General features: G+C 36.9%; 1 protein-coding gene across 1 annotated transcript in view; it reads left to right on the top strand.

The window, feature by feature from the left end:
• The first annotated feature begins 1,912 nt into the window (after positions 1-1,912).
• LOC116632730 (coiled-coil domain-containing protein 170-like) overlaps positions 1,913-21,235 on the top strand; it is a 42,640-nt gene continuing 23,317 nt past the window's right edge. The window contains exons 1-3 of the mRNA XM_032404660.1: positions 1,913-2,050; positions 8,774-8,899; positions 19,159-19,415. Coding sequence (XP_032260551.1) covers positions 1,913-2,050; positions 8,774-8,899; positions 19,159-19,415 — 521 coding nt within the window. The remainder of the gene's footprint in view (positions 2,051-8,773; positions 8,900-19,158; positions 19,416-21,235) is intronic.

Below are 21,235 nucleotides of genomic sequence, written 5' to 3'. Positions count from 1 at the left end.
GTACCCCTGAAACAAATAATACATTATATGTTAGTTTAAAAAAATTAAAAAAAAAAAAAAGAAATAGATCCTGCTCTCAGGTACCTTTAATGTAGTAGGAAAGATAAGATTTTTCCATAATACAATATTGAATGAGATAACAGTTGAAATATAGATCATACACTACAAGAGTTAAAGAGGGAGATTACCGTCACCTTGCTGGAATCAGGGAATGAGGTGGTGTTTGAGCTGATATTGAAGGATTTATATGTTTGTGCTTCTAGAGGTACAGTTTGGCCCACATAGTAACCTGTTTTTTAGGCAATATGAGTGAAACTCATTAAGTAACTTTGTTTTTAATAGAGCGTAAGATTCGTAAAATGGTAAGGAAATAAAAGCAAAGAATAAAATTCTTAAGAAGTCCTTTGTCTCCATTATCATTCTCATTCCAGGACTGAAGAGCAGTTTATTGTCCCTTTTCATTCACCAAAACTTAAGTTGTTTTTTGATTCTCCTCTTTGGTTCTTAGAAAAGGAATAAATGCAGTAATGATTTTTAGGTATTAAATAATGAAAATGAGGAAAAGACTAAAGTCTCATTAGAGATATTTGCATTCTATTTATTTATTTTTAAAGATTTTATTTTTTTTAAGATTTTATTTATTTATTTGACAGAGGGAAACACAGCAAGAGAGGGAACACAAGCAGGGGGAGTGCAAGAGGGAGAAGCAGGCTTCCCGGGGAGCAGGGAGCCTGATGAGGGGCTTGATCCCAGGACCCTGGGATCATGACCTGAGCCGAAAGCAGATGCTTAAAGACTGAGCCACCCAGGCACCCCTAAAGATTTTATTTTTAAGTAATCTCTACACCCAGTGTGGGGCTCAAACCCACAACCCCGAGATCAAGAGTCACATGCTACTGACTGAGCCAGCCAGGCACCCCAGAGATATTTGTTCTTTAATAATTGCCTTTAATATCAGTAAAATGAAATAATACAGGAATTTCAAAATGGATTTCAGGGTTAGTGAATAAAATCAGGCCTTCATGCTTTTTGTTCCATGTTATTCAAATCACACCATCTTGATTTTCTTTTCTCTATGAAAATTCCTGTATTCTGGGAAAGTTCAATTTTCTGGAAGATACCAACCAGCAAAGGAAACACATACCCTACTTACATGCAGCCCCCCTAGCCTGCAATTTCTAAATCTGCTTTCTCCTCCCCCCCCCATACATCCCCTGATCTTAAAAAAGAAATCTCCATTTTTTTTTTTGGTTTTGTTTTTATTACCTAATAAACACATGGAAGATAGCTTTCCTCTTTTTCTTCAACTTTAGAAAAGAAAGATAATATATGAAATTGAACTGGGTAGGAAATATGGATTTAAGGCAGTACTGAAGTTCTTGGGAAACTGAATTTATAAAAATTGTAATATAAAGTTACATTTTACATTCCTCTGGGGCAGAAAGACTACTATGAGCTATCAGATGCTACATTATTAACTCATGTTAGACTTTTTATCTTTTGGCTGAATCTCAAGGGATGTAGTTAGGGTTCCTGATAGTTAGAGAAATTGAAAATGAAGGATATTTGCAAGTAAGGTATGCATAAATATGATTAATAAGTAGCATTTAAGTATGATATGAGTGCATATATGTACATTAGCAGGCTGTTTCAACCAGTTACAATTTAAACAGTGGTTTGATACTATCTTTAGAAACTAGATCTGCCTTGTCTCCAAGCAACAGGTTCAGCAGGCAGCTCCTTCTGAAGTCTGGCTAAACTGTGAGGATCTGAAGTGGAACCTTCCTGAAGACATTGCTATTGTTGCTGGGCATACCTCAGCATCAATTCCTGACTGCTCTATGCAGACTCTCCTTGGAAGCACCTTGGATCACCATTACTAGATCTGTTTCATGCGTCTTTTATCTCCAGCATGTCAGGCCCTCTCCAGTTTTTAAACCACTCAGATCAAGGAAGGCTTGCTACCGGCCAAAGCAAAGGGCTCCATGAGGCTAAGTCATCAAAAGTCAAGCATCTATCAGTTCACACATCTCAGAAAAATAGCCCAGTGGTGAGTTGTACACTGGCATTTATTTTTTGCCCCATTCTTAGAAGGTAGAGGTAAAACAACTCCTGCACAATTGAGAGCTAGAAGAAAGGAAAGTCTGGTTCTGTTTGCCCATTTGCCTGTGCTAGCACCCTTTCATGTCTTTGCTAGTGAATGACCCAAGACATGAGGTTAAATGATCTTTCATTTCTTTTGATTCTGCTTTGACTCTAGAATAAAGAGCAGGGGCGCCTGGGTGACTCAGTCAATTAAGCCGCTGACTCTTGATTTTGGCTCAGGTCATGATCTCAGGGATGTGAGATCGAGCCCTGCATTGGGCTCCGTGCTCAGCAGGGAGTCTGCTTGAGGATTCTCTCTTCCTCTCCCTCTGTCCCTATCCCCCCTCACACTATGCATGCTCTCTCCCTTTCTCTCTCTCTCTTAAATAAATAAATAAATAAATAAATAAATAAATAAATATATAAATCTTTAAAAAAAAATAGAATAAGGAGCGGTGAAGCATCTAAATCTAATGGAACCTCAAAGTGGATTTTATTTATATTTTGCCTTTTTGGTGGTTCTGACATTTCACTGAGGCCCAACAATCCCAAAACAATATAAAAATAAACTCTAAAGGGCCTCTAAGTTAATTTGATCCAACCCCATAATTTTCTAAATTAGGAAATAACATGAGAGGGGCTACAGTGATGTGGGGGTAGAACTAAGTAGTCTGAGTCCCATTACCTTCTAGTGCACCAAATTACCCCCTTGGTTCACAGCCTTGTTTTATTAGGGCTAGACCCTAATGAGAATCTTCCTGAAAATTAAATATCCTCTTGGATCAATTGATGTCCTTTCCATTAATATTTTTAAGACCACGAGAAAGATCCACCCAGTCTTTACCATAAAGCTCCTAGGGGATGAAGCCTGAGCTTGGGATGAAGATGGGGGTTAGAATAGTTTATTTCCTCCTCCCTCTATTGGCTTTAAATGAGGATGACAAGCCTAGTTTCTTTGCTGGGAGAGGAAATGTTTTACAGTAAAAGTAAGTAAGTCGACAGATGAATAGATAAATGTTACGTGTATATATGTGTATATTCACACATACCCACTGCACAGGTTTAAATTTGACATTTCCCCCCAAATTTGCTTCACTTTTTTAAAAGAGAGAAAACTTCCAGAGCACCTGGCTGGCTCAATGGGTAGAGCATGTGGCTCTTGATCTCAGGGTCTTGAGTTCCAGCCCCATGCTGGGTGTAGAAATTACTTAAAAATAAAATCTTGAAAAAGGAGAGAGAGAAAACTTCACTGATAACAGTTGAAGATTGTTTTGTAACTTTTGATCCCATCCCCAGTTTTGGGGATGGATGATTTAAAAATTTTAACAAGTAGGATCAGACATTAACCAGCAAAAATCTTTGCCATTCCTAACACTGGGGCAGGCCCGGGAGTCCCTGCTGTTGAGCATTAGGCATCTTGGTTAGTAGACTGAAGGGGGTGAGTGCACCCAGGGTCTGAGGTGGGGAGAGTTGGAGGTGTTGAGGTAGCTGGTATTACAAGGCTCTATGAAGTGTTATTTGACCATCTTGGACCTTTTTTTTTTTTTTTTTCCTTTTCAGAGATAACTATTCTGAACTAAGTATATAACTATGTTCTTACATATATGTGGATACTTCTGTTTTGGGCATTTAAAAAATTACATAAATGATATTCTAGACCTAACTTTCTGCTATGCTATTTGCATTGTTTTTGAAAGTTGTTCTTTTTGATTCACATAAGTTTAGTATGTGCATATTAACTGCTGCATAGAATTTCATTACAAATTAATATATCACAATTGTTACACATTTTATTTTTTCTTATATAAACAAGCTGCAGTGAGTATTCTTATACAGCATGCCTCCTTGTCCATGTCTTCTAAATATGAAATAAAAAAATTTTCAAGCTGTATTTGAAAGAGCTGTCTACAAAAAATAAATTACAGGGTGACTATTTCTTATTTTTATAAATTAAAAACCTATTGGATATCATAGTTATTATTTTTATTTTTATTATTGGTGTTTTAAATCTTAATGATATTGCAAAAAAATGAATATTTTCTGTACATGCCTTTCTTAAATAATGCTGAAAGCTAAATATGCACTGAAGTATTAAGAGGGAATAAAAAAATATTAAATACAATTATTTAAAAAAATGTAGTGATACTGCAATGTACTAAATAAGACACCTAGCACATTTTAATCAATGTACTCTTGTGTTAGATCTCAGATATGCTGTCAAGTTAGTCATGTTAGTTCATTGTACATTATCATCTTTCTGTGCAAGGTTGCTCTTCCTTTTTTTTCCCCCATCTCCATTTCTATCTCCTCTCAGTCTAATATGTTTGATATATGTCTTTGAATATATATGCATCTTTCAAAAGTATCTACTTTTGTGTATTAATTTATTTTTTAAAATATGTCATACTTAGAAAATTTTAAAATGTATACACACGGGGTGCCTGGGTGGCTCAGTCATTAAGCATCTGCCTTCGGCTCAGGTCATGATCCCAGGGTCCTGGGATCGAGCCCCACATCGGGCTCCCTGCTCAGCGGGAAGCCTACTTCTCTCTCCCACTCCCCCTGCTTGTGTTCCCTCTCTCACTGTCTCTCTCTCTGTCAAATAAATAAATAAAATCTTAAAAAAAAAATGTATACACACAGATTAGATAATAAGAAAAATACCTATGAATCTGCTTCCTAGTTTCATAGAACATTGCCAGTATCTGAGACACTTCCTGTGTGCCCCTTCTTAACTGAATCCCTTTGCTGCCACCTAAAATTCAAAATAGTAGATATTTTATTTTTGTTTTAATTTAAAAAAATTTTTAAGTAGGCTCCACGCTGGGCCTGGAGCCCAACGTGGGGCTTGAACTCACGATCATGAGATCAAAACCTGAGCTGAGATCAAGAGTTGGACACTTAACTGACTGAGCCACCCACATGCCCCAAAATAGTGGATATTTTGAATTTTGTGTTAATCATTCCTTGTTTTTCTTCCTAGTTTAATCACTCATATATGTATGCCTAATTAAAATTATTTTTATCCATTTTGAAAGGTTGTTTGAATAGAATTATACTGCTTTTATTCTTTTGTTACTTCTTTTGCTTTGTGAGATTTGTGTTGATGTATCTAGTTATTAATAATTTTCATAATTGTGTAGTATTTTATTGTATGAATATACCACAAGTTATTTATCTATTAAACTCTTATTTGACATGTGAGTTTTCAGTTTTTTGCATTTTCAAATAATGTTGATAATCTTTGCTTTTAACTGGAAAGTTTAGTCCATTTACATTTATTGATATTACTGACTAGTTGGATATATCTCTATCATTACATTATGCATATTCTATTGTCCCATTATTTTTCTGTTCCTTTTCCTTCCTCTTATCATGTCAAAAACTGATTATATTTTTGTTTTGTTGTTTGTATTGATTTTTTTATTCCATTTTTTCCTTTTCTACTAGTTTAGAAGTTATATGCTATATGACCCCTGTTTTAGTACTTATATTAGCTATTTTAACATGTATAATTAACAGTTAACTGAAATTTTTTTGTTACTCCTGAAAAATCTGAACATTTTATAGTGCTTTAGACTATTTCTCTCCTCTCAATGTATATGCATTTTTTTGTCCTGTATTGGTTCTATTCTTTATTTTCAACCCCATAAATCAGATTTTTTAAATTAATGCTTATTTAAATATACCCATATATTTACTATTATTTTTGTCCACTATTTTATTTTTAAAGATTTTATTTATTTGACACAGAGAGACACAGCGAGAGAGGGAACACAAGCAGAGGGAGTGGGAGAGGGAGAAGCAGGCTTCCCACTGAGCAAGGAGCCCGATGTAGGGCTCGATCCTAGGACCCTGGGATCATGACCTGAGCTGAAGGCAGATGCTTAATGACTGAGCCACCCAGGCACCCCTTTTGTCCACTATTCTTGCTGGTATTTCAGACTTTATGAGTTAACTTTCTATGTGAAATCTATCCTTTAGAATTTTCTTAAATGAGGGCATATTGGTAAATTCAGTTTTTGTTTGCCAAAATGTCTTTATGCTACCCCATATTAAAACAATTTCATTCAGTATAAAATTCTAACTGCCAGTTATAATATATCCTTGATTTGAAGAAACACTACTATTTTATGCACTATTACAAAATTTAAAAATTTTGCCAGCTAACTTATCCACAATATGAAATGATACCAACTTTAAGATGCACCCCAGTTAGGGGCACCTGGGTAGCTCAGGTGGTTAAGCATCTGACTTGTGATTTTGGCTCAGGTCATGATCTCAGGGTCATGAGACTGAGCCCTGTGTTGGGCTCCATGCTTAGCAGGGAGTCTGCTTGGGATTCTCTCTCTCCCTCTGCTCCTCTCCCCTCTCCCTCTCTCTCTCTCAAATAATAAATAAATCTTAAAAAAAAAAAAAAAAGATGCATCCCAGTTGCAGAGATATGAAAACTTGTGTCTCAGAATCAGTGAAAGATGATATATTTTTCTTAGTGCATTACAGCTATCATTTTGCTGTTTTCTATTTTCTGTGTTCTTGAGAAGTCACTCCCCAGTCCAACATCCATTTCTTTGTAATTATCTGTCTTTCTATTATCTGCTTTTTAGATATTTCTTTGACATTCTGCAATTTCATTATGAGTGTTTAGGTAAGGAATTCTTTTTATTTACTCTTCTTGGGATTTACTTGACCACTTTATTGATGTCTTTCAACAATTCTGTAAAATTCTCAGGCATTATGTCTTTAAATATTGCCTCTTCCCGTTCTCCAAGTTATAAATTTCTTGGATTCCAAATAGACGTATGATAGACCACCTCATGCTGTTCTCTGTGTCTTTGAACTCTCTTTTACATTTACCACTTATTTTTTCCTATATGCTGTCCTCTTGATAATTCCTTCATATAAATTCACTCCTTCTTCAGGTAGGTCTAATCTGCTTTTTAATGTGTCTATTCAAATTTTTTTAAAAGATTTATTTATTTATTTATTTATTTGAGAGAGAGAGAGTGAAAGGGAGCATGAGAGGGGAGAGGGTCAGAGGGAGAAGCAGACTCCCTGCTGAGCAGGGAGCCTGATGTGGGACTTGATCCCAGAGCTCTGGGATCATGACCTGAGCTGAAGGCAGTCGCTTAACCACTGAGCCACCCAGGCACCCCGCTATTCAATTTTTGAATTAAAATTATTATACTTTTCATTTCTAGAAATCTTATTTAGTTGTTTTTTCCAACATGTTTATTCTTTGTGGTCTTGTGGCTTATTTATATTTTCAAAATTCTCTTTTATTTCTTTATTTTTTATTAAAGATTTTTAAAAATTTATTTTTATTTCATATTAATATTATTATTATTATTATTTTTTTAGAGAGAGAGAGTGTGCAAGCAGAGGGAATGAGGGGCAGAAGGAGAGGGAGAAAAATAATCTTATGTAGGTTCCACACTCAGCGCAGAGCCCACAGGGCTCAATCTCATGACTCTGAGATCATGACCTGAGCAGAAATCAAGAGTTGAATGCTTAACTGACTGAGCCACCCAGGCACCCCAAAGATTTTATTTTTAAGTAATCTCTACACCAAACTTGAGGCTTGAACTCACAATGTCAAGATCAGGAGTTGCACTCTACACCTACTGAACCAGCCAGGCACCCCTCTTTTATTTCTTTAAATAGTTAAACATAGTTATTTTGTATTCTCTTGTGCAGTTCCATTTCCTAGTTTAGGTAAGCGTAAAATTCTAAAACCTGGTAACTTTAGAAAAATACATTTTGTTCCTTTAGTACATTAAGTACCATGTGATACATTTATACACTTTTTAGAGATTTATGTTAATACATTTTTCTTGGCTTTGTTTGAATCATATAAAATTTGTTCTTTTTTTTTAAGATTTTATTTATTTATTTGACAGAGAGAGACACAGTGAAAGAGGGAACACAATCGGGGGAGTGGGAGAGGGAGAAGCAGGCTTCCCGCAGAGCAGGGAGCCTGATGCAGGGCTCGATCCCAGGACCCTGGGATCATGACCTGAGCCGAAGGCAGACGCTTAAGGACTGAACCACCCAGGCGCCCATAAACTTTATTCTTAACAAAAGTTATACAAATTACAATTACACTTTGCACACCCTTTTGACAATAGGAGGAGATACTGTATTACAGGTAAATATGCCCTAATCTTTACCCTCAATATAGGTGTGGAAGAAACACAAAATTGTTGTTGATTTACTGAAATCAGATTTAAAAAAATTAATTTGTATAATAATGTAATGCATAGGAAGTGATTTGTAACCAAAAATAAAACAAATAGTGGCATATCTTTCATCAAATGGCCTTCTAATATTTCAAGTTTCTATAAAGGTTTTATTGGATGTGAGTTAAAATTTCCCCAGATATCTTATATGTGTTTTCTTGTTTCCTATACTCTTAGAAATTATATTTATTTAGATGTACTTTATTTAAGGTGTTATAAATTATCAGGTAGCAATTTTTAAAAAAATGTAAAGTGGTCTTTTAGGTCAACATGTTATTTGTTATTTTCCTGAGACCCATTGCATTGGTTACCATAGCACCTCAAAATAAACATTTTAAAGTTGTATTCTGTTTAAAGCTACTTATTTGAGCTCGTGTGGGTTAGAACATTGTTGGTTTTGATCAATAGGGTACATGTTTAGTTAATTAATTTGTAATTTCTCTTTGTAGGCTTGTTTTGATCCACCTGTTGTGGTTCCCACCAAGAACTCAATGATGTACAACAAAAGGGCAGCTGACCCAGTCCATCCTGACCTTACTGGTTTGTTGGTGAAAAACAAGAACCTTTTAGCAGAGGTATATGGATTATCTGAAAATAAAATGCCAAGGGAAATTATATCCTCTGTAAAAGTAGGGAGAGAAACATTCTGATAAAGGGCTCAAAGTATTATCTTAACTCAGTTTTGCTCTTCTCTCAATATTGAACTGTCTTATCACTGAGGAGCACTAATTTAGACCCAAATCTGTCTTTTGCCAGATAAATCCTTTTGAAGATCATACGTAGTTAAGTGCTTTTGAGTTGACTGCTAAATGCTATAGTGTTAAAATAGTGTTTAGGAACTGCCATGCTCAAAATTTATATAAAAATAATCAATTAGGGACGCCTGGGTGGCTCAGTCGGTTAAGCGGCTGCCTTCGGCTCAGGTCGTGATCCCAGGATCCTGGGATCAAGTCCCACATCAGGCTCCCTGCTCGGCGGGAAGCCTACTCTCCCTCTCCCACTCCCACTGCTTGTGCTCCTGCTCTTGCTATCTCTGTCTCCGTCAAATAAGTAAATAAAATCTTAAAAAAAAAAATCAATTATATGTTTTAAGCATTTTTTAATGGAAAGGTTGTGTTCCTATTTAAAACATAGCATCAAATGTAAAATATCCACTAGTCTTATATAATACTTGATGAAACAGGGTGCCTGGGTGGCTCAGTTGGTTAAGTATCTGCCTTCAGCTCAGGTCATGATCCCAGGGTCCTGGGATCGAGCCCCGCATCAGGCTCCCTGCTTAGCGGGGAGCCTGCTTCTCCCTCTCCCTCTGCCTGCCGCTTCTCTTCCTCCTCCTCTTCCTCCTAGATTTATTGCCATATAATTGCCATATAACATTATGTAAGTTTGAGATGTACAATGTGATGTTTTGATATACATATATTTTGCTAAATAATGACCACAATAAGGTTAATTAATGCTTTCATCACCTCACGTAATGACTGTGTGTGTGTGTGGTGAGAAGGTTGGTTGCTTCTGAGACCTCTTTTCTTGGTTTATAGCCATCTCTTCTCCATGTCTTTACACAGTCTTCCCTCTGTAACTGTGTCCAAATTTCTTCTTCTTATAAGAACATCAGTCACATAGGCTAATGGCTCACTCTAAAGATTTCATTTTAACTTAATTACCTCTTTAAAGACCCTGTCCTCAGGGCACCTGGATGGCTCAGTCAGTTAAGCAGCCGACTCTTGATTTCTGCTCAGGTCATGATCTCGGGCTCTGTGCTCAGCGAGGAGTCTCCTTGAGACTTCTCTCTCTCTCTCTGCACCTCCCCACTAACTCATGTATGTTCGCTCTCTCTCTCAAATAAATAAATTAATTAAAAAAAAAAAAAAGTCCCTAGGATGCCTGGGTGGCTCAGTTGGTTAAGCCTCTGCCTTCAGCTCAGGTCATGATCCCAGAGTCCTGGGATTGAGTCCCGCATCAGGCTCCTTGCTCAGGGGGAGCCTGCTTCTCCCTCTGCCTACCGTTCCTCCTGCTTGTGCTCTCTCTCTCTCTCTCTCTGACAAATAAATAATTAAATTAAAGTCCTTGTCCTCAAATATAGTCACATTCTGAGTCACTGAGGGTTCGTACTTCAACATATGAATTTTGGGAGGACAAAACTAAGCCCACAACAGTGGCCTTATTCCTCGGGTCCTCTTTTCTGCTTTCTCATCTCTCAATAGCCTGACTCCAGGCTTTATTTAAATATATAGATAAAGAGGGATACCTGGCTGGCTCAGTTGTTTAAGCATCTGACTTTTGATTTTGGCTCAGGTCATGATCTCAGGGTCATGAGATGGAGCCCCAAGTCAGGCTCCACAGTCGGCATGGAGCCAACTTAAGATTCCCTCTTTCCCTCTCCCTTTGCCCCTCCCCCCGACTTGCATGCACTTTCTCTCTCAAAATAGAAAATATGTATCTATATCTATAGATACGTAGATAAAAACATATTTCTTTCAATTTTATTTATTCTAATATTTTCCCTCCTTTAGCATAGAGGTGAATGAGCTTAAATTTAAATGGAGTTTATATAAATACAATCCATTTTATAACACTGAAAAGATTTCTTAATTTGTCTTTTTTTTTTTTTCCAGAAAAATGTAATGCCAATACCTGAAAACTGTAGCAGTTTTAGTATGGGTAACATCACTCTTCTTGTCCACAATATAACTTCCTATTAATATTTACTAAATTTGGGATTTTTGATCATTCAGATTTGGATTAGATTAAGGTTTATGTTTATGCTTAATTCATAAAGAAGCCTTTTAAACCAAATCGTCAAAAAAGATCACAAGTTTTAAACCTTGTCAAAAGAAAATATGTAAGTTATTTTTAAGAATTTCTAAGTACTTTTTATTTATTTTATTTATTTATTTATTTTGAATATTTTATTTCTTTATTTGAGAGAGAGAGAGCATGAGCAGGGGGGGAGAGGCCGAGGGAGAGGGAGGAGCAGACTCCCTGCTCAGCAGGGAGCCCGATGTCAGGCCTGATCCCAGGACCCGGAGACCATGACCTGAGCCAAAGGCAGATGCTTAACCGACTGAGCCACCCATGCACCCTCAAAGTACTTTTTAAAAGCAAATCTCTACATGTACATAAATCATTTGGTAACTATAAATATTTTTAATCTATTTATCAAAGCAGGTATATGAAAGGCTCTACACATCTCATTTTGACTTCGTTTTAGATGGTATACATATTAATAAAAGAATCTAGTGATTTCGGGGCGCCTGGGTGGCTCAGTTGGTTAAGCGACTGCCTTCGGCTCAGGTCATGATCCTGGAGTCCCGGGATCGAGTCCCGCATCGGGCTCCCTGCTCAGCAGGGAGTCTGCTTCTCCCTCTGACCCTCATGATCTCTCTATCTCATTCTCTCTCTCAAATAAATAAATAAAATCTTTAAAAAAAAAAAAAAAAAGAATCTAGTGATTTCAACAGAATACCTCAGCATGAGTCATCTTTGTCTTTTCCAATAACCTATTATTTAATCCCACAGGAACACAATTGTCTTGATAAGGCAGTTTTTCTATTCACTGCATGAATTTGAACTTTTTTGTTGTAATCAACTTTATTTCTTTGTGAGACATACAAAAATAATTATCATGTGTTTCTGCCCAATAATGGAGAAACAGGTGCAAGAGGGGCTATATTTAAGAAGAGTCAGATATGGACGTGGTAAATATTAAAGTGTTCAGTTGGTGATTGTGTTGTCTAGGCACAACAGTTGAGCAGTTGGCGTAGTGCTGGATAAGCTGCTGTAGGAATAAATAGGAGTTAAACAACTTGTAAAAAAATGTTCCTGATAATATGTGTAATAAGGCCTGGTGTGTTAAACTTAAAATAAATGTAAAGTGTTTTGCCAGTATTTTTAGTTGGATTTTTCATGGAAATTTGTTATTTGTGAGGGCAATATGACTGTGTTTATGTAGATAAGATGTTTTTTCTTTCCTTAGTGTAGTAATAAGGCAAATAGTAGAAACCTGGTAGATGCAGCCTTGGAGGGGGTGAATGGAAAATTGGCAATGCCAATTTTGCTGCTAAAGAAAAATATATCAAAACCAATTATTATTAATTTTACTTGCAATTTTTATTAAGATAATTGAAGAAGCACATGCAGTTTTAAGGAATAATACAGAGAGATCCTTTATACACTTTGCTGAGTTTATCCCGTAGTCAATTTTGTAAAATATAATATAATGTAACAACCTGAATATTGACATTAATGCAACACGGTCTACCAGTCCACCAATCTTATTCAGATTTCCCCTGTTTTACTTGTATTCATTTGTGTGTTTATGTGTGTAAAGTTCTAAATAATCAGTCAAGATACTGAACAGTTTGAACACCACAAAGATCTTTCCTGTTGCCATTTTATATCCACACCCACTTCCTTCCTACGCTCAACCCTTGGTAACCACTAATCTTTCCTTCATTCTAAAGTGTTGTCATTTCAAAAATATTTTACACTCAAAAAGCTAAACATAGAGTTATCATGACCTTTAAAAGAAGAGTGATATCATATGATCTCAAGTGACAACTAAGGATAGAAGAGATATCCTTTGCTTGTGTCCTTAGAACATTCTGCTCATACCACTATTATTATACCTGTTAAGGTATATTCTAATTATTTGTTTTATAATTGGTCTCCCTGATGAGCTGGGAAATTTTTGAGAGTTCTTAATTTTCTCTGGGCACATGCCTGGAACATAGAAGATACTGAAGGCTTGTTGGTCAAATAAAGAATGGCTTAGAGAGGTGCTAGATGGGAAGCAGGAAGACCAAGTAGGAGGTCTTGTAACAGTGCATGAGATGAACAATGGGGCCCTAAAACAAGACAAGGCAGCAAAGCAGCAGGCATGGGAAGAGAGGGATAGATATGAGAGACATATTAGAGGTAAAATGAACAGACCTAGTAACTAGAGGGGAGGATTTAAAAGAGGGTTAATCAAAAATGACTCTGATCTAATTAACATGTTTTTACAAAAATATAAATGAATTTTGAACTTTCCATTTTTAAAACATTTGATCTTATTATTAAAAGGTCTTTTCTAAATGGATTTTTCATAGAATACTTAGCCCATTATTTTAAGTAAATACATTTATGATTAAATAGATCAGTCTTAAAACAGGCTCTGATCTGCAATACATAAACATAGGGATGAAGCAAATAATATTTTGGTTAACAAGTAGAAACTGACAAATGAACACCTGGAGAAAGGAGTGGACGTGCTCAAAAAAGGCCACAGGGGCCCATGGCTGGCTTAGTCAGTAAGAGTATGCAGCTCTTAACCCCAGGGTCATGAGTTCGAGCCCCATATTGGGCGTGGGGCCTAGTTAAAAAAAAAAAAAAATGCTACAAAAGAATAGCTCCTTTGTAATAGCTAACATAGGAGTAAAAAGTTTTACTTGTATGAAAAGTAAGAAGGGGTGAAAATCTGACCCTGGAGTTTATTTAGCACAAGTTAGAAAAATTTAAACCAAACCATTTCATTATCAACCAGTGGTGGTGAATAATTCTCTTAACTAACCACTCCTTTTCTCTAGGGAGAATTTGTTAAATTTATTATTTCACTAGTGGTTGTATTCTATTCTAAGAAATTTTAGTTTAATGATACTGTAATTATTTTTCAGAATTCCTTTCCTCACTACTTCAGACTGCAAAACTGATTCCTATTCAGAATTTTGTCAGAATGTCCTAAAAACCCAACTTCATATTACAAGCCATGTTCCTCTATGGTAGGAAGGCTGTAGTATCCTTGAGAATTGCTTAAGGGTCAAGACTATAGAGCAGCTTTTAATAATGCATATTTTGGGGGAAATGGACTAGTATTTTAAAAAGAAGATTGGTCTGTGCCAAAAATGGAATTAAAAAGCAGTCTAAATGATGAAGTCAGTGCAACCTAGAGACTGTGGGGCTGGCCATGAAGTGTTCATTCAATTCCAGACTCTTCTTCACCCTGGGAAGCTTTATAAAATATAAGATGCATTTAAAAAACCCATGCATTCATTTACATCTTCTGTGGTCATTTAAAGAAACCCTCCCCCCCATATAGAATTTGTTACATCCAGTTTAGCACAGTTCCTTAATATCAGCACAAGGAATGCCTCCATGCAAGAGAAAAAGAACCACCAAAGAAAACTGGAAAGAAGTAATCAGGGAGGGAGAGAAAAAGGAGTTTCATGAATGCCAAGAATCAGTCATGGATTCACTGCAGAAAGCAGAAACCACCTTAAGTATTTCAAACCGAAAATGATTTAATGAAGAGAATTATGTATACAGAGTGATTGGAAGTTCTGGGTGTGGGAGCTGAGGCCAGAACTGGATGAATGAGTTCAAGGACACACACTGTGGATGAGATCCTAAGGTCAGGAAGTTGCTGCAACTGCCGCTGAGCCTTTATTTTATTTATTTATTTTTATTTTTAAAAAGATTTTATTTATTCATTTGCGAGAGAGAGAGAGAGAGAGAGAAGATGAACGGGAGAGGGGCAGAATGGAAGCAGACTCCCTACTGAGCCGGGAGCGTGAAGCAGGCCAGCCCCAAGGACCCTGAGATCATGACCCCAGCCACGACCCTAGAGGGAGTCAGACGCCTTAACCCACTCAGGTTAAGGCGTCTGACTGAGCCAGACACCCCCCACTGAGCCTTTCCTGCACAGGCACAGCTGCTTCTCAACCTCCACGAAGCTGTTGGCTAAGTAATGCGATGTTTTTCTCTGGCTCCCTCCTTGACTTTGCTTACCAGCAGAATTAGTGGTGGGAAAATGGCCTCCTCTCTATTCTAAATTTTGTGGGAGTACATCTCTTTGGTGCAGCTCAATGTACACCTAGCATGGCTCTCAAAGTGTAGTTCCCTGGACCAGCAACATGAATGTCACCTGGGAACTTGGTAGAAATACAAATTCTCAGACCCCATGCCAAACTAGGAACTCTGGATGTAGGCCTAGCAATCTGTTTTTTAATGATCTAGGTGATGCTGATGCATTGCTGAAGTTTGAGAACCATTGGCCTAGAGAATCCCGGCCCCCACAAGGACTCTGGAAACAAAGTTTTATTTCTAGTTCTGCAGAATAAGAAGACATCATAGGGGTGGGAATGGATACCAAGTGCCAATGACCATATCCAGAAAAGAGCATGGTCAATGGTGTCAAATGCTTCAGTGACATGTGGAATCTGGTGACAACTGAAAAGAAATTATTGAATCTGATAAGGGACCACTGGTGACTTTTGAGAGAAGAGTTTCCATGGTGGAGAATAAGGGATGAGAAATGGAATGATATAAAAATGGAATTATAGTGGATGAAGAATGAGCACAGAGGATTCTTACTGTCAGTGTGGCTGGGCAATGAAGAAGAGAAATGGGCTTTAGCTTGAGCTCAAATCTTTCACTTCATCTTCATGATCTTGTCTGTGCCCTCTACCACCTCTTCTCCATTTCAGATATCTCAGTCATTTCTGCAGCTAATTAGGGAAGTTTGTGGAGTGCCTTTTCTATGACATAATTTCAAGTTCTAAGGGAGCACAGACTTCAATTTAGTGTGTACCTGCAATTTAGTTGTATGTTTTCAATTTAGTCTATTATATTTTTGTATGTGACAGACACTATGTTAGGTCCTTGATATATGTTATTTTTATTCCTTACAAACACAATGTGAGGTGGGTAAGAAAATTTAACTGACTTGCCTATTGCCACAGTTTGTCTTGTTCCTCCAAATTTTGAGGTCTTTCTGTTCTTCCGTACTTTCTTTCTCTATAAACTCCATGGCCTCACTGAAGTGTGTGTTTTTAGTGGTGATATAATAAAAAAAATACATAAAGGTATGTTTTGAGAACATTGTTTTAATTTCACAGAATTTTTTAGAATTAGAACACATTTTATACACACTGGACTAAAAATTTAGTTTAAGATGCCTTGTCTTCCCACTGCTGTACTATTAGGAATTATAGCATTTGTCATTAATGCAATTTTTTCCTTTTTTTATTATTATTATGTTATGCTAGTCACCATACAGTGCATCATTAGTTTTTGATGTAGTGTTCCATGATTCATTGTTTGTGTATAACACCCAGTGCTCCATGCAATACATGCCCTCCTTAATACCCATCACCGGCCTAACCCATCCCCCCCAGCCCCTTCCCCTCTAAAACCCTCAGTTTGTTTCCTGAAGTCCATAGTCTCTCATGGTTCATCTCCCCTTCTGATTCCCCCCCCCTTCATTTTTCCCTTCCTTCTCCTAATGTCCTCCATGCTATTCCTTATGTTCCACAAATAAGTGAAACCATATGATAATTGACTTATTTCACTTAGCATAATCTCCTCCAGTTCCATCCATGTTGATGCAAAAGTTGGGTATTCATCCTTTCTGATGGCTGAGTAATATTCCATTGTATATATGGACCACATCTTCTTTATCCATTCGTCTGTTGAAGGGCATCTCGGCTCTTTCCCCAGTTTGGCTATTGTGGACATTGCTGCTATGAACATTGGGGTGCATGTGGACCTTCTTTTCACTACGTCTGTATCTTTGGGGTAAATGCCCAGTAGTGCAATTGCTGGGTCATAGGGTACCTCTATTTTTAACTTTTTGAGGAACTTCCACACTGTTTTCCAAAGTGGCTGTATCAACTTGCATTCCCACCAACAGTGTAAGAGGGTTCCCCTTTGTCCACAACCTCTCCAACATTTGTTGTTTCTTGCCTTGTCAATTTTTGCCATTCTAACTGGTGTAAAGTGGTATCTCAATGTGGTTTTGATTTGAATTTCCCTGATGGTTAATGATGATGAACATTTTTTCATGTGTCTGTTAGCCATTTGTATGTCTTCTTTGGAGAAATGTCATGTCTTCTGCCCATTTTTTGACTTGATTATTTGTTTTTTGGGTGTTGAGTTTGAGAAGTTCTTTATAGATCATGGATATCAGCCCTTTATCTGTAGTGTCATTTGCAAATATCTTCTCCCATTCTGTGGGTTGCCTCTTTGTTTTGTTGACTGTTTCCTTTGCTACGCAGAAGCTTTTTATCTTGATGAAGTTCCAAAAGTTCATTTTCACTTTTGTTTCCCTTGCCTTTGGAGACATGATTTGAAAGAAGTTGCTGTGGTCGATGTCAAAGAGGTTACTGCCTATGTTCTCCTCTAAGATTTTGATGGATTCCTGTCTCACATTGAGGTCTTTTTCTTTTTTTTTTTTTGTCAATAACTAAATATTCCTGACCCTTTTCTGGTTATAAAGCTAATGATTTTTTATAATGTCAAATCAAATTTGCCCCCTTTCCTCCTCTTTTACAAGTTTATCAGTCTATTAAGAAATTTGAACAAAATAGGTTACATTAAAAGTTAATTGACCCCTGAATGTTAGCAGTACCTCAATTTTCTTTATCTAGTGAGCTTTCTTCACTTATCAGATAGAAGAGCAGAGACTTTTTTTTAGAAAGATTTATTTATTTGACAGAGAGATAGAAAGAGCCAGAGAGCATAAGCGGTGGTGGTGGTGGGGGGGGACAGGGGACGGGGGTAGGGGGAATGGCAAAGGGAGAGGGAGAAGCAGGCTTCCCACCGAGGAGGGAGCCTGACACTGGGCTCTATCCCAGGACCCTGGAATCATGACCTGAGCCAAAGGCAGACACTTAACTGACTGACCACGCAGGCGTCCCTGGTCTTTTTCAGTTAGCAGCTTGTGGCTCTCTTATGTTCCTTCCCCTCTCACAGGCCATCACTCTTCATAACTTTATGATCTTTTCTTTCCTTTATTTGCCTTAAAAATATAATCAATTAATTAATTATTTTTTAAAAGATTTTATTTATTTACTTGACAGTGAGAGCGAGAGAACACAAGCAGGGAGAGCAAGAGAAGGAGAGGGAGAAGTAGGCTCCCCGCTGAGTGGGGAGCCTGATGGAGGGCTCCATCCCAGGACTCTGAGATCATGACCTGAGCTGAAGACAGACGCTTAATCATCCGGGTCACCCAGGCACCCCGAAATATAGTCAATTTAAGCCTCATTCTTTCTCCTCACTCTCCTATCCACCCATTTCTCTGATCAGCACAGACAAGTCCAGGAAACAAGTGGTATAAACATAGGCATCTCTTTATGAGAGAGGCCTCTGAACACATTCCTCTTCACAACCATCACAAAGCAAGCATCTATGGCCAAAGCATTAAGTATTTCTTTTCTGCTAGGAATTATACAATTCATTATTGGTATAATTTACTCTTATAACAAGATTTAAACAACTTTAATGTTGATGAGAATAAAATAACTTATTCTAAACCCTATGTGTCATTCTGATGGATTTTTAAAATTATACTGCTTCAGTTTTTATTTTATTTTTTTATAAGTTTATGTATTTATTAAATAATCTCTACAGTCAACATGGGGTTCAAACTCACAACTCTGAGATCAAGAGTTGCAAGCTCTTCCAACTGAGCCAGCCAGGCACCCCTTGAAATAATTTTTAAAATATATGTAACATTGGAATATACTGTTAGGAGATTTGAGAGTCTTCATTTTATTGTATAATAATGTATAATTAGGGCACCTGGGTGGCTTAATCAATTGAGTGACTGACTCTTGATCTCGGCTCAGGTCATGATCTCTCGGGGACCTGGGATGGAGCCCCGAGTGGGCTCTGCACTCAGGAGTCTGCTTAAGGATTCTCTCTCTCCTTCTCCCTTTGCCCCAACCACTGCTCGCTCACTGTCTCTCAAATAAATGAATAAGTCTCTTTAAAAAATAATGTATAACTTAAATACCCATAGTAATTTAAAGTCATGAATTTTCTAAAACCAAAATTATGATTTTCCCTTTCTCATTAGCTAAGAAATCTTCAAAACAAGCTCCTCATAAAAGAAACTTCATTGCAAGAAATGAAGAATGAGCTAGAAAGTTACAAAGAAAATAATGTGCAACAGTCTTTCCAGATAATGTCCCTGAAGGATGATATCAAGGATCTAGAGGAACTTATTGCTTCTCTAACCAGAATTAAATCTTTGAAAAACACCAATATTCAGAATCTTGAAAGAGGCAATTGGGATCTAACTGAAAGAATTATAGAACTAGAAAACCGTCTAAGGTAGGAAATTTTCTAGTTTGTTTTCAAACATGTCATTTGTCATAGCTTGAAAACAGTATATAAACTTCACATTCCTGATTGATCACAGAATTTAAACTTAGTAGGATTTCCTGTAATACCTGACTCAAAATTACTATGTTTAATAAGACATTTTTATTGAGATAGAATTCACATACCATTAAAATTCACCCTTTTGATCACTTGTACTTCATTAAAAAAGAAAAGAAAAAATTCACCTCTTTAAAGTATACAATTCATTGGGGAGGGCATGTGCTATGGTGAGTGCTGTGAATTGTGTAAGACTGATGAATCACAGACCTGTACCCCTGAGACAAATAATACATTATATGTTAATAAAAAAATTTTTTTTAAGTATAAAATTCGGTAGTTTTTAGTATATTTACAAGGTTGTGCAATCATTGACACTATTCAATTCCGGAACATTTCATCACCCTCCAAAGAATCCCCATGTCTATTAGCAATTACTCCCCGTACCATTCTCTCTAGTCCCTGACAACCACTAATCTACATTCTTTATCTCTGGACTTGACTTTTCTGGACATTTCACATGAATGCAATCATACAATAGATGGCTTCTGTGTCACTTATTTCACTTAGCACAATATTTTTAAGATTAATCCATGTTGAACCATGAATCCGTATACTCCACTCCTTTTCATGGCTGAATAATACTCTGTTGTATGAATATACCACAGTTTTCTTATCCATTCATCAGTTCATGGACATTGGGTTGTTTCCCTTTTTTGGAGGGGCTTTATGAATAATGCTGCTGTGATCATTCTTGTATGAGCTTTTATATGACTGTATGCTTCATTTCTCTTAAGTATATGCCTTGGAAGTAGAATTGCTAGGCCATAAAGTAACTCTATGTTTACTTTTGAGAACTTCCGGACTATTTTCCAAGGCAGCTGCACCATTTTACATTCCCACCAGCAATGTATGAGGATTCCAACTGCTCTACATCCTCACCAACACTTGTTACTGTTCATCTTCTTTATGATAGCCATTCTAGTGGATATGAAGTCGCATCTCATTGCGATTTTAATTTGTATTTCCATAAGATTAAAGAGTTGAGCATTTTTTCATGTGCTTATTGGCCATTTGTATATCTCCTTAGTAGAAATATTTATTAAAATCCTTTACCTAATTTTATTTTATTTTTAAAATTTATTTAAATTTATTATTAATTTTTGGGCGCCTGGGTGGCTCAGTCGTTAAGCGTCTGCCTTCGGCTCAGGTCATGATCCCGGGGTCCTGGGATCGAGTCCCACATCAGGCTCCCTGCTCGGCGGGAAGCCTGCTTCTCCCTCTCCCGCTCCCCCTGCTTGTGTTCCTGCTCTCGCTATCTCTCACTCTGTCAAATAAGTAAATAAAATCTTTAAAAAAAAAAAAATAATAATAATAAAAAAAATAAATTTATTATTAATTTTTTAATTTTTAATTTAAATTCAATTAATTAACATATAATATTTTATTAGTTTCAGAGGTAGAGGTCAATGATTTATCAGTCTTATATAATACCCAGTGCTCATTACATCATGTGCCTTCCTTGATGTCCATCACCCAGTTATCCCATCCCCCTAGCCCCCCTCACCTCCAGCAACCCTCAGTTTGTTTCCTATGATTAAGAGTCTCTAATGGTTTATCTCCCTCTCTGATTTCATCTTGTTTTATTTTTTCTTCTCTTCCCCTATGATCCTTTGTTTTGTGTCTTAAATTCCACATGAGTGAGATCATATGATAATTGTCTTTCTCTGATTGACTTATTTCGCTTCACATAATGCCCTCTAGTGCCATCC

Source organism: Phoca vitulina, unplaced genomic scaffold (genome assembly GCF_004348235.1).
Source record: "Phoca vitulina isolate PV1807 unplaced genomic scaffold, GSC_HSeal_1.0 scaffold7, whole genome shotgun sequence".
NCBI classification, from domain to species: domain Eukaryota; kingdom Metazoa; phylum Chordata; class Mammalia; order Carnivora; family Phocidae; genus Phoca; species Phoca vitulina.
This window is presented reverse-complemented; position numbering and strand designations above follow the sequence as displayed.